Here is a 13,754-nt window from a genome sequence, read left to right as displayed (position 1 = left end):
ACATTGGCTTCACTGTATAAACTTTACAGAGACAGAACTCAGCACCCAAACACCACCATTTTTTTTGATAGGATGATATATGACTTCAATTGCAGTTTTTTTCTGCATGACATCTCTTATAATTTAAATGGACAAGTTTTGAAGTAGATAAACATGAATATATGAATAGAAACTAAAAGTCCAAGATAAGCTTAAATATATTATTTGAAACAATATATTTAATTATTATAAAAGCCTCACATGAACATTGTCTATACTCTTAGGCATTACAACATAATGTTCTAAATGTTAATACAATAGTTTGATTAAAGCCTAAACAAAAGGATTTTTAGCACAAAATTATTTTATGTTATATTGTAGAGAGATTTTAAGAAGAGGATACATTTTGTGTCTCTTTTCATTCTTAGTGTACATTGCTGTGTGTAAGCATAGCTACTCTGCTCAGCAATATTTGAAACATCATGAAATATTAACAGGAGGTAATATTTGTATTCAGTGGAACATTTTGTGTTGATTGGTCATACATATTAATTTATTTAATGATCAGAATCATGTGAGGCCTTTAAAACTGTATTTTTGCAAGCCAGTTTTTATAACAGAGTATGGATAAATCTGATGTTTTTCAGATGTATTAATCAAGGCTGTTTTGTATTACTAATTCTAACAGTGGGATTAAGTGAACATATTTAGCTTCTTTTTACTTTAATATTAATCCTAAACTTGAATCATTGTTTTTTCCTGACTAATTTAAGGGCACGTGACTTTAGACTTTGATATTTTAAAAGAGACTTTATTTGGTGTTCTTTAATGCCTCTATCTCCCTTCCAACCCATCTAGATAGGCGAGAAAGACGGTTAGCAGGAAAAGGAGAAGAGGGCCTTTTTTAGACTCAGTTCCTTAGGACGATTCCTCTCTTAGTCATCAGGATTCCAGAAGACCCATTAAACAGCAAACCAGACATTTTAGAAAAGTGAACACAGTTGGAGCAGCTGGAACGTAGAACCTCAAAGTGACCTCTAGGAGCAACTCTCAAAGGAAAAGATGAAAAGCCAAGCAATGTGAAGTGATGCAAACATGATTGATTTTTGTTATTTGGATGATTTATATTCTCCCGTAGTCCATACAGGATGTTTTGCAACTGGCAAAGACCGTGTCCTCCCATGAGACAGTTCCCTTTTGAGCAGACAAGCACCATGCCCTCTCACAAGCCTTTCACATCTCACACTTGGGATCAGACAAAAACATGTTTACATCTCCTACACATGCCTAGGAGGGGTTGATGGACTGTCTAAAATTTGAATGTCTAACAAAAGGAAAACTGGAATTTTAAGTACTTTTTGTTAAATCCAGAGACCGTGCTTGAGAAATCATTAATATTATTTTCAATGTACTGTTTGAAATGTTTAAATGTTAAGATAACACAGAATATTTGTATTCTTGACTATTTTTCTTGAATATGTCTTAGAATTGAGACTCTTAGAGTAAAAAGAAAAAAAGGGTGAATATGTAGAGCTTTGCCATGTGTAACAGATAGCACCCAGTCTGTAAGATAAAGCAACCAAACAGAAGGGCAGAGCCTTGCAGAGAATTTTCTGCACACTGAAACTCTGGCCTGGTTTGTTAAATACCTCAACTCCGTGCATCACCCCTTTTCGTTAGCTGATCACCATGTGACCTGCCGAAGTTGTGTGATGAGTAAATAAAAGAGCTGTGATATAAATACAAAAGAGTGACCAGTTCCCTCCAACCTACCCATCTCTTCTTACATGTTAGCATTGGGTTATGTCTACCTGAGGGATGACTAACAGTGTATGGATCTCAGAGGGAGAGGGTGCCATTTTCTTTCACTGCCCCAGCCATTGGTAATTTGCCCTTGTAACAGTAAATAACTTCCCACCCATGCTGAGGAAGAAAACGAATTAAGCTTAATGAGTTTAACATTTAAGAAGTCAAAAATAGAAGGGGGACTTGTTCGGGAGAGAGGTTTTAGCAAGAGAATGACAGATGAGAAAGAGAAATCAATAGGATAAAAAAGACTAAAATTCATTCATTAAAGCCAAACAAATCATATGCTGATTCTATATTGTAATTAGTAACACGGTTTCATTTTGGAAGTGGGAATTGATAAAGGTCCAGCAAAGGTCCAGGACAGTGTCATGTGCTAAACACAATGTGTCAAAGAACACCAATAGTTCTAAATTGAGCAGTTCTTCCTTTACAAGTTTATGGCTGCTAGCCCTTTGATAAGGAAGGTGCATCTAAACCCGAGATGAGCAGATGTGTTATTATGAGCTTGCAGCTCAACATCATACTTGATGTAATTTTTTATGTTTTATATTTTATTTTTAAGTATGCATTTATATTCTTACACATAAATACAATAAACTACATAGAGCAAGAAGAAACATGAAACTATCAGGAATTATGTAAATGTTACATTCATAGAGTTTTGGCTATTTGTTTTTGGCAACCTTGAAGAAAACATCTTGGTGAATCTAAAATTCTGAATGTAAATCACTATCTATTATATCTCATGTCTATCTACTTAAAACATCTATCTAGACCTAAAATCATCTTGCCCACTAAACAAGCTTAACTGTAAAACTAAACTATCTGGTCTTCAACCCCTTCAGAGACTTGAGAAGGAATAAAATTAATTACCTGAATAAACCGGAAGTGCAGGTTTGCAGCTTCCAAAATGAGAAGATGACAGAGCCAGTTTGCTGACTGAACAGTTGCCCAAAACTCTTTATAACCTTGGAGCATCATCTTCAGCCTTCTGGTCCAGTATATTTGATAGACATGATTGTGAAGCAGGAACTGTTGAGTACTTGCTTACTCTGTCTTGGCAGAGTTTGGGTTTGGAATCTACCTGCATCCAAGTTTGCCCATTTTTAGGCAGAATTCTGTCTGTGGCAGAAATGAGGACATTTTTCCTAGTGGCTAGTTTGATGCATTTGAAGCCATCTCCACAAGGAGATCTTTGATGCTCACCATCTTTTTTGAGGTAGGCTGGGTGTTTCTAGGAGTTAACCTGTCTTATTGTCAAAGAATCTTTAAAATAATAACAATAAAAAAACTTTAAATGCAGTATTCTGTAGGTCTCTGAGTCTTCTGAAGACCTTATCTAACTATTTTACCTTATCTATCTATAGAATCATATCTTTCTGTTAAACCTAGGATAAAAATAACCTTTCTGTTAAACCTAGGATAAACCTTGTGATAAAAATAGACTAGTAATTGATATGGCCATGATTTGATCAAATAACAATTAACTTGTATTACTTAATTATTCTAAACAGCTTGAAATAGCACTTTCAACGTCTTAGAAGCAAACAATATATTATAGTTGAGTTCTATGGATATAATGTCTCATAGAAGAAATATATCTAATGTGTGTGAATAATAATTTTAAATTTGAATTCTATATCAATGTACCAAAATTAAACTTATTTTGCGTCAATATAAAAATCTATGCCAATGAATTAAAAATAGCCTTATTTGTGAGTAACAATTAAGGCCTTAAGTTGAGGAGTAGATTCAATAATCTACTTTTTGTCCTATCATCTCTATGTATTTCTATATTCCTCCTCCTTTCTTTTCAACCTCTATCTCCATATCTATGAAAGAAAAATAAAGGAAAAGGGAGACATCCCTGAGTCCAACCTCACTTTCTCTCTGAATAAGACCAATATACCAAGATGATGTTTCAGCTTTTTTTCTTTTTCTTTTTTTAATTTTTAATTTTTAGTTTGTTCACTTTACATCCTAATTGTAGTCCCCTCCCTCATCTCCTCCCAGTCCCAACCCCCCCACTCATACTCCCTACCCCCTTCCCTAATGCTCAGAAAGGGGGAGCCCTCCTCCCCTATCATCTGACCTCAGCCTATCAAGTCTCATCTGTACTGCTTGCATCCTCTTCCTGTGTGGCCTGACAAGGCTGCCCCACCAGGGGGAAGTGATCAACGGGTGGGCACCAGAGTCCATCTCAGAGGTAGCCCGTACTTCCCATATTAGGGGACCCACAAAGAAACTGTGCTGCCTATAGACTACATCTGTGCAGGGGTCTAGGTCCTCACCATGCATGGTCTTTGATGGTGCATCAGACTCTGCAGCACCCCCTCCCCCACCTGGATTTGTTGGCTCCAGGTCCTTCTATCCCTCAACTCTTCCATAAGACTCCCTGTGTTCCACCCCAGAGTTTGGGTGTGTCTCAGTAGCAGGAGCAGTTCACACTGTTATTCTACCTATTTTGCTTTTAGTGGAAAAAGTCTTTTGTTCTGGGAGTGCTTTTTAATATGGAAAACACTAGTTTTCAATGAGTAAGAAACAATGTTCATGGGAATAATTTGAAAGAATTACACTGTCTTCTACTAGCAGAAAAAGGATTGTAACAATTTTGTACTTTGAATAAAGACACAGAATAGAAACACAGTGACTAAGATTTCTGAAACTGCCTTTGATGAAATCTCTCCTCATGGTAGTGGAGAAATTTACTCCAGGAAATAGAACATGCTAAACTTAGAAATTAAAAATCTATGGACATTTTGAATTATCAAACATGTTCAATTACTAGAAAGTAAAAATGCATTTTACCTCTTTTCTTTTCAGCAAAGCTATGGAGACCATATGATATTATACAGTAAAAAGGAGATGCCAACCTTAAAGTTTGTTTTGACTATTTCTAAAAGTAAAATCACAGTCCAAAACAATAAACTCAGCTTACATAAGTAATGTCATTTTAAAAGATAAAACCAAAGATTCAGGAAGATATGTATTTAAGCCTTGACCTGTCTCTTATGTTAATCATGAAATGAAAATAACAGTACCTGTTTAAAGTAGCAGTTATCAGGATTTATGTATAAAGAAAATTTAACATGTATTGTATTTTACATAACAAATGTTTAATATATTTCATCAACATATAGACACATTGGATTTTCATGATACATTATGTTTTTAAATTGTGTTCCAATTTCTATAAGTCACACACTTCCCCTTTAAAAAGTTACTTTATGAAGTAAATGGAGTTATACAAACTGATTGGCTGAATACATAAAACCCCACATGCCACTAAACTCATAGGAAATGACGGATAATCAGATTCCTTATTTGCTTTCAGATTTTCAGAAGATGCTGGTTGGTTTTTAAGAAGGCTTCTAGCAAAGGACCAAGAAGGCTAGAAAAATTTCCAGATGAAAAGGCAGCTTATTTCAGAAACTTTCACAAGGTAAGTCACACACATAGAGATCCCTGGGGAACAACTGGGCTCTTGACAACTTGTGGAGACATTTCTTTGATGGATGAAATCTACAGAGGGAAAATTCAAGACCAGGATCAAATGCTCCTGTTCTGATAAAATTTAAAAGTTATTTTTCTTCCTTATCTAAATCATCTGCTGTAAATCCCATTGCTATACTTCTGCAAAACGAAAGGCTCATTTTTATGGTAACTTTGCAGAATGAGGTAAATTATAATCAGCGCAACCCTTTCCGAGGTGCTGAGTAGGCGCTTTTGCTCTGTTCAGGTTAACTGTGCATCTGCTTCTCTGATTTAAACTATGGGCAGTAATTAGGAAATAACATTTATCAGACACGCCTTAATATGGATAGCATCAGATGTTTACTCAGCACATTAGCAAAAAACGATCATCAAGTATGCTGATAGGTAGATGCTGCATAAATTCCAGGAATGAAATATCAGTTTTCTAACATAATGAAAATAAAAATAAAAGGTACCAAAAGAATTAAGAAATATCAGTTTTCTAATAACTTTTTAAAAAAGTATATGAATGATATTTAAACAGCCATAGATACGTGGCCTGATCTTTTCTTTGGTGATAATTTCAACCTACTTTACCCAGAACTGTGGGATTGTATAGCCTGCTTATCAATGCCTGAATAAATTTAATACCAACTCTAATTCCTCATTAGCAATTTACTCAGTGACTCATAGAGAATTAGTTACCTCAGATCATATAATGAATTTGTGGTATTTTACTTTACATGATATTCAGTTTTTCTTTACCTTATCCTATTACGTATATGTTATTTGATATTAACGTCCTATTAATCCAAGCATAAAATAACTAGAGTTGGCCATGGAAGTACACGCCTTTAAACCCAGCACTCCAGGAGGGAGGCATAAGCTGATGGATCTCTGAATTCAAAGGCAGCATGGTCTACAAAGCAAGTCCAGGACAGGCGAGGCTACACAGAGAAAACCTGTCTCAAAAAAACCAAAAAATTAAAAATTAAAAAAAAAAAACTAACAACCATGTAAATTTTATCTAAATTTGATGAGATAGTGCAAAGGTAGAGATGCTGTAACTCTCTTGAGGTTTCTTATAGATTAATATAGATTTACTGCCAGAAATAGCAAGTTTGGTTTTCTGTTTAGTAATTTACTAGCTTGTAGACATTTGGTTTCCTCATGAGCAAATGGACTTAACATTATGTTGCATGTCTGTAATGGTAACTTGAGATATAATACCATAAAGTGGCCGACATAATTATGCCTGATTTGATCACAAAAGAAAGTGTTTGCATTTACAGTTTTCACTGATATTGGGACTCATGGTGATCAGATATGTTCTTAAATAACTATAAAGCTGACTTACAAAGAATTCCCAAACTGTGAAATAAATATAGTGCCATGATGTTTATTTTCATGGTTTTAGAAAGAGTCTTACTATTTAGCCCAGGCCAGTCTCAAACGCATGGCAATCTTACTGTCTCAGGCTTCCAATTGCAGAAATCATAGACTTGGACCATCATACCCAATTCACATTTTCTTTACAAGAAAAACTGGGGAGACTAAACATATTCTGTTTCATGAAATCCTGGTCAGAGCTATGGGTGGTGGTTAGGATGATATAACCCCTGTACTCTTGGCCTTTTGAATACTTGGGCCCCACCTGGTGGCAGTGTTTTGGGATTTTGTTTAAATGAAAATGGTACCCACTATGATGATAATGGAGTAAACCTATGAACTTTAAGCCAATTTTTTTTTTTATTATAAGAATTCCCATGCTTGTGTTGTCTCTTCCTAGCAACAGAAACCCTAAGACAGAGACTTAGTACGGCCTTGTTGGAAGAGATATGTCCTTAGGGGAAGGCTTTGAGAGTGTAAAGTCTTCACCATTTCCAATTCACTTCCTCTGCTTTTTGCTTGGAATTCAAGATGTAAGCTTTTTGCTTCCATTTCTATCCACCATGTCTCTGTTCTGTCGTCATGGGCTCTAATCCCTCTGGACTCATAAGCCCAGAGAAACTCTTCCTTCTATCAGAGACATGGTGTATTTCACATCAGTAGAAGAGTGACTAGTGCAACCTGCCTACCCAGCAGTGCCACTCACTAATGCAAACTCTCTAGCCACCACAACAGCTTTTTTCCTCCCAAACAAAATGGACAAAATGATTAACACGGCATTATTTTATTCTCGAACTGAGCAACACTCTACATGAAAAATGCATCTGTTCTAGGATTTCAGCTACTTTGTAGACTGGTAATTTGGATACTCTATTCTAGGTACTCTACCGTGGCTGGAGACGTAAGGCTGCATTAAGACAAAGCTATTACTTCCCCTAAAAGCTTGACTTTTACTGTAGACAAAATGCATATACACATAATGTAGCAAGGAGAGCTAGAGAATTATTCATTCCTCATAATTTGGAATTCAAGCAAGTTTTTAGCAAAGAATACACTTGAACAGTGAAACTTGTGGTAGTGATGTCTCCACTGCTTACTGCAAAGTGGTCATCTCTAAAATGCATCTAAATAGGTTCTCCTTAGTTCTTGCTTATCTTCCTGCTGTTGTTTGGTTTTATTTGCTTATTTTTTGTGGTCTCTTGTTCTTTAATACTATTGTTACATATATGTAGCTATATGCTGAGTTCTTTTAGTGTTGCTCATATGTATTTGTGATTAAGGGTACCTTTGGGAGATTGGATAAATTAGCAGAAGGTTGTTCCTGGAACAGACTGAGTTCTTCTCGCTGAGCAATCATTAATTGCCCAGTCTTCATCTAGGGGTAGGTCATCATTTATTTTTAAGAGCAAGTTTTACTTAACAGCTCAGGCTGGTTATGAACTTAGCATCCTCTCAATTCAGATATTCAGGAACTAAAATTACAGTCACGAATTGCCTCACCTGACACTCCCCATGTTTAAGTGACATTTCCAACTGTAATCACTTTTTATACTACAGTGGCAATCACACACTCTCTAAGAAATTCTCAGGGACAAAGAACACACTCGCTGTGGTTTGTCTTGCATAATTCTCATTGGACATCTCTTCACTTCCACTATGAACAGTTAGCTTTAAAGAAAATTTCAGTCTTTGAGTTGCCATTATATCAGCCTGACCTAGAATTCAATTCATTGTGTACCCCATTTTCTAGACCTTGTTATGCATGTAGTATTATTCTCTGCAATAGAAATACAGAGAAAAATTATGAAACATTACCTCTGCCTACCACTGGCCACAAGCTTAAAGAACTAGAAAAGTGCTATAGAAATAAAGTATTTTTAATTGTAAAAGAAAATCAGAATAAAAGATAAACCACTATAGCTTTACATGTCTAATATGAACCATTAGAAGCAGCAGCCCTTGATATCATTTCATAAACAAGACAAAAACACCTGGAACAAGAAATTGAGGTAGAAATACTCAGTATGCCTAAAGAGCAAAAGACTTTGGGGGCCAAAATATGGGGAACGATTTAAAGATAAACCTGACATATATTCCACAAGTGATAGAAATATATGAAAGGATTTAAATAGGAAAGCGTATCATATGACGACTGCATCCAAATGCCTATTTCTCCTTCCACTGCATCATCAGTAATTCCTTACTTTATAATGTTCCAACAAACATCAAAATATAAAATAAAATAGGTATAACCTTTGTGTCTGGAAAAAAAAAGCAGCTTGTTTGTAAAGGAGAATCAGATGAGCTGCCAAAACAAACTGTCCCCCTTTCTACTAAGGGCAGCTGTGGTCTCAGGGGCAATAGTGATGGCCCTGCCCCTGGGATCACCTCATAGCTAAGCCATAAGTATTTTGTCTAAATCCTGAAGCACAGATCACCACAAAGAGGAAACCTGAAATGACAGAATGCTGAATTGCCCAACAGGAGTCTTACATTTTATATTTTACTTAATTATTTTCTTTTACAATAGTTTTACTTATTTATTTCTATTTATATGTTTTAACTGAGATGGAATTATATCACTTTCACTCTTCAGACCTTTTTTCCCACTCTCTAGCCACTCCCAGCAGCAACCTTCCTTCTGACCACTTCCATGACCCACTTCAACATCAATGCTCTCTTTTTTCTTTTTCTTTTTTTTTTTCTTTTTTCTTTTTCTACTTAGTTTCTTAGTAGTATCTGAATGCCAAACAAGACAAATACTATGAGAGAAAACTACCAACATTTTCTATAAATCCCAAAATTTCTTAGCATATTATTAACAAATTTAATTAGAAATATATAGAACAATACCACCATAAAACATAGTTTATTAGAGAAATAGTAAATAGGTTTGTCTGAAATTTAATGGAATGATAGGAAATAAAAGATAAAACTATCACAGGACATTTACAGATACAGAAAAAGGCATTTGTCAAATTTTAACCTGCATTGTTTATCTATAGCCATCAATAAACCAAAACTATAGCAAGCTTCAACAACTTGGAAAAGAAATTCCATTAAGAACTTCCAAAAGAAAAGGAAAAATGCTTTCTATTCTTAGTTGACGTAATTATTTGTTGTAAATGTTTGTTAAACTAAAAATACCATAACCAATAAATTCAGTTAGCAATAGGCATAGAATTTTTAAAATGTACAATAAATTGCATTTTTTTCACAGTGGCAGATGACACTTGGCAAATTACATTGTTAAAAAAATTCAAATAATAATAGTGCCAACAAATAATAAGGAGTGAATTTATAAAATCACACATGAAATCCTTTATGATGAAAATTATGGAAAGTAACTTAAAATGAAGGAAATAATTTGTATATATGATGAAATATTTAGGCTGTCATTTTCTCAGAATTGATAGATATCCCACTTTTTAATTTTAATTTTAATTTTAATTTTTATTTCTTTATTTATTTTTGAGTCCTGGCTGTCTTTGACTCCCTTTGTACATCAGGCTGGTCTCGAACGCACATAGACCCGCCTACTGCTGCTTCCCAAGTGCTGGAATTAAAGGTGTGTGTCATCATGCCTGCTTTAGCCCATATAATTGTAAATTTAAAATTAGGTTATTTTTCTGGATATTGATTGCATTAGTTAATATGGAAATGTATATAACAAATTAACCAAAGCAAGCTTAATAGCATATGTTGCTGGGACCCATGCCCAGGACCCTGAGGGGCAGGGATAAGCTGGCACAGAGTCAAGGGCACAACCTCTGGGAGTCTGGCAAGAGGCAGAAGCAGACTCATTTATTGCTGAAATAGGGCATGCCTTTATACCCTCCTCCCTGTGTCCCATTGGCTTCCAAACTGATAGCTGCTCCTATGGCTCCTTCTCCTTGATTTTCATCATGGTGTCTCCAGCCTGAGGGCAGTCAGTCTCTGGGCATGCCCAGGCATGTTCAAGTAGGTCTCAGGCCCACTCTTCATGAAGGCCCCCTTCTGTGTATGCGTGTTGGCAAGAAGGCCATGTACCTGCTGGATCTAGTTCCTCCTACAATTAAGGAAAAATAAAGTTGGAAATATTAAAGTTGTTAAAATTACAGAAATCATGGTCGTGCTACTTAATTACGGGGTTTTAATTATAGCTCAATAGAAGTTAATAAAAGAGGTAAGCAGCAAATCCAAATCTAGGTGATCAGTTCAATTTAGTTAATAAAGACAGGTCAATAGGGAAAATCTTTCAACTGTAACACCTGGGGGCTAAGTCCTACTTCCAAGAGCCCAATGAGACACGAGAGTCCAGTCCGATGCAAACAGCAAGGGATGCTTTATTGATCCATCGCGATGGAGTCTGCCAAGCTCTATTGAGCTGGAGACCCCGAATAAGCAAAGCCTGGGTCTGTTATACTCCTACAGAAGCAGAATTGGTGGTTAAGCAGAGTTATTGGATCATGATTGGTTCTTAAGAACGCCCTTTAAAATTATTGGTTACTAGTTATTTTATCCCTGAGGGGACAAGAGCTCAGCTTGGGACATCATGTGCTGTCAGGTGTTCTGGACAGGTATGAGGCTTTTTCTCAGAAAGTATAGAACAGCCCTGGGGCCATCTCGGAAGGTACCGAGTGGCCAGGGTTGAAAAACAACTTTTCTATCTTTTCACAACAAACTACTGAATGTTAAGTAATAACCACACTATTCACACTACATTACAAACTTAAAGCCAATCACTGTTCTAACCTAAACAATAAAAGTGTAAAATAGACAGAATGAAGCACTAGAGAAAATGTTTTATTAGCAAAATGGCTCAAGTAAAGTATCTTAATAAAATGAAGTATTCTTTAAAATTCAATTTAAACTGCATCAAAATTTAAAATATTTTCCCTTCAAATAACCCAATTTTTTAGTTGAAAAGGCATGTTACTGACCAGAAACAATGTTATAAAATATATCTATCAAGGCTATGTAAATCTCACAACTCAAGAAGAAGATATGCAATCCAGTATTTAAAAATAGACATAAGCTGTGAGATTGTGAACAAATACCTCCCAACATTAAAATACACAGAAACAGAAGATAGATGCATGAAATAGGGATACATCTTTAGTGATCTATCAAGACCAAATCAAGAGGGAAATAAATTTTATACTCATTAAAATGGTCAAAGGAAAACTCTGGAAGTAACTAAAATGTAAGGTGGCTAAGAGTCACAGTAAATAAATTATGAAATTGTGGAACAATATTGCACAGTTTTACTAAAAATGTTATACCTAACCAGAAAACTAAACTTTTAGAAGTTTATGCAATGAAAGTGAAAACCAGTTTCACACAAGCACATGTATAGGAATGTTCATTTGTAATAGCAATTGTGGAATAATATAAATAGAATATGAAATACACAAGTCTCTGACATTCTAAAGAAGAATATAAAATAAAATCTTTCTTACATACAAAATATCAGATGACTATCAGACTTACTAGGCAGAATTGAAGAAGTTAGACTTAATCAGTGCTCTTTATAATGGATTCTTATGGATTTATAGTAACAAAATGATATTATTAGTTATTTGGATTTATGGGGTGATAGAGTATACTTGGGAGTACAATGGTGGGCTGCAAAGAATATAACAGTCTGGACTGTTTGAGCAGGAGTAGGAATATGGAAGCAGTTTTATTTTATGATGATAATCATTATAATTTTATACCGATTTAAAACACTGAGTTGTTTACTTTAAGTGAATACATTTTGAGTGTGTGAATTATTGTCACCAATAAAGAGAAAAAAAAGAGCCACCTTGAAAATAAATTATTGAGGAAGATAAAGATTTCTGCATAACGTTCACACTTCATAATGGGATTGTCATATTTACTTTTCTGTTGCTGTGTAGAATCACCATGATGAAGCCAAGGCAACCTATAGAAGAAAGAGTTTATTGAGACTTACGGTTCAAAGGTTAGAGTATCTATCACGTCATTGGGCATGGTAGCAGGCAGGCAGACATGGCACTAGAGTAATGCCTGAGAGTTTACAAGTAGGTACAACAACCCACAAGCCCACGAGGCAGAGAGAGAGAGAGAGAGAGAGAGAGAGAGAGAGAGAGAGAGAGAGAGAGAGAGAGAGAGAGAGAGAGAGAGACAGAGAGACAGAGAGAGAGACAGGACAGAGACAGAGACAGAGAGAGAGACAGAGAGAGAGACAGAGACAGAGAGACAGAGAGACAGAGAGAGAGACAGAGAGAGAGCACACTAATTGGGAAATGGCATGGGATTTTGAAACCTCAAAGTCCTACTTCAGTGACACACTTCCTATAACAAAACTACACCTCCTAATCTTTCCCAGTTCATCAGCCACATACCAAGCATTAAAATGTAAGAGTCTATAAAAGCCATTGTCATTCAAGCTACAACAGGCATATACTATGAATTCTAGAGTATAGACTCCTTATTGTAGTACTTATCTCAGACTAGACTACCTATTTAATCACCAATATATTTCATTTCTTCCTGTTTCATTAGAATATCACCTACACCAGTGGGCAGTATTCACTTATAGAGCAGATGTAAGGTGTTCAGTGAAAGCAAGTGACCATGGGGTTGTTGTTGGCTTGGACATGAACAACATGGTTAATAATTATGCAGATTATGCTATGATAAAGCCTATGAAATCTGGTTTTAAGTAGAATTCACAAGCGCTTGCTTTGCATATTTCAAGAAATGTCTAGGCTCACTTGTAATTCCTAGAAATTGATTAGACAAATAAAAGTATGCATATAATTTTGAAAGTACTCATTGGTTATCGCTGACATTGGTAATAGTGTAGGTTAGAACATTTTTAAAAGAGAGAAAGAAAAGGGTTAACAGCACAGGTGGTTTTTTCCACAGGACACCGGTTCTGCTCTTTGCACCCACACGATAGCCCCCAACTCTATGTAACTCCATCGTATCAGACATCCTCTTCTGCAGAAAGGACTGCAGACACGTGGCACACCCATACAATAAACAAACAAACAAAATTTCTAAAAAGTGAGGTGGGAAGCAGAAAAATAGTACTTCAAAATTTGAAAGATTCCTAAGGAAGGACCATGCAGGACAGAATTCTGGGGGAAAAA

General features: G+C 35.6%; 1 protein-coding gene across 1 annotated transcript in view; it reads left to right on the top strand.

Moving 5' to 3' along the window:
• The window catches only part of Dok6 (docking protein 6), a 402,354-nt gene that overhangs the window by 145,920 nt on the left and 242,680 nt on the right, over positions 1–13,754 (top strand). The window contains exon 2 of the mRNA XM_051163890.1: positions 5,123–5,230. Coding sequence (XP_051019847.1) covers positions 5,123–5,230 — 108 coding nt within the window. The remainder of the gene's footprint in view (positions 1–5,122; positions 5,231–13,754) is intronic.

The sequence above is a fragment of the Acomys russatus genome, chromosome 20 (assembly GCF_903995435.1).
Source record: "Acomys russatus chromosome 20, mAcoRus1.1, whole genome shotgun sequence".
Lineage (NCBI taxonomy): Eukaryota > Metazoa > Chordata > Mammalia > Rodentia > Muridae > Acomys > Acomys russatus.
This window is presented reverse-complemented; position numbering and strand designations above follow the sequence as displayed.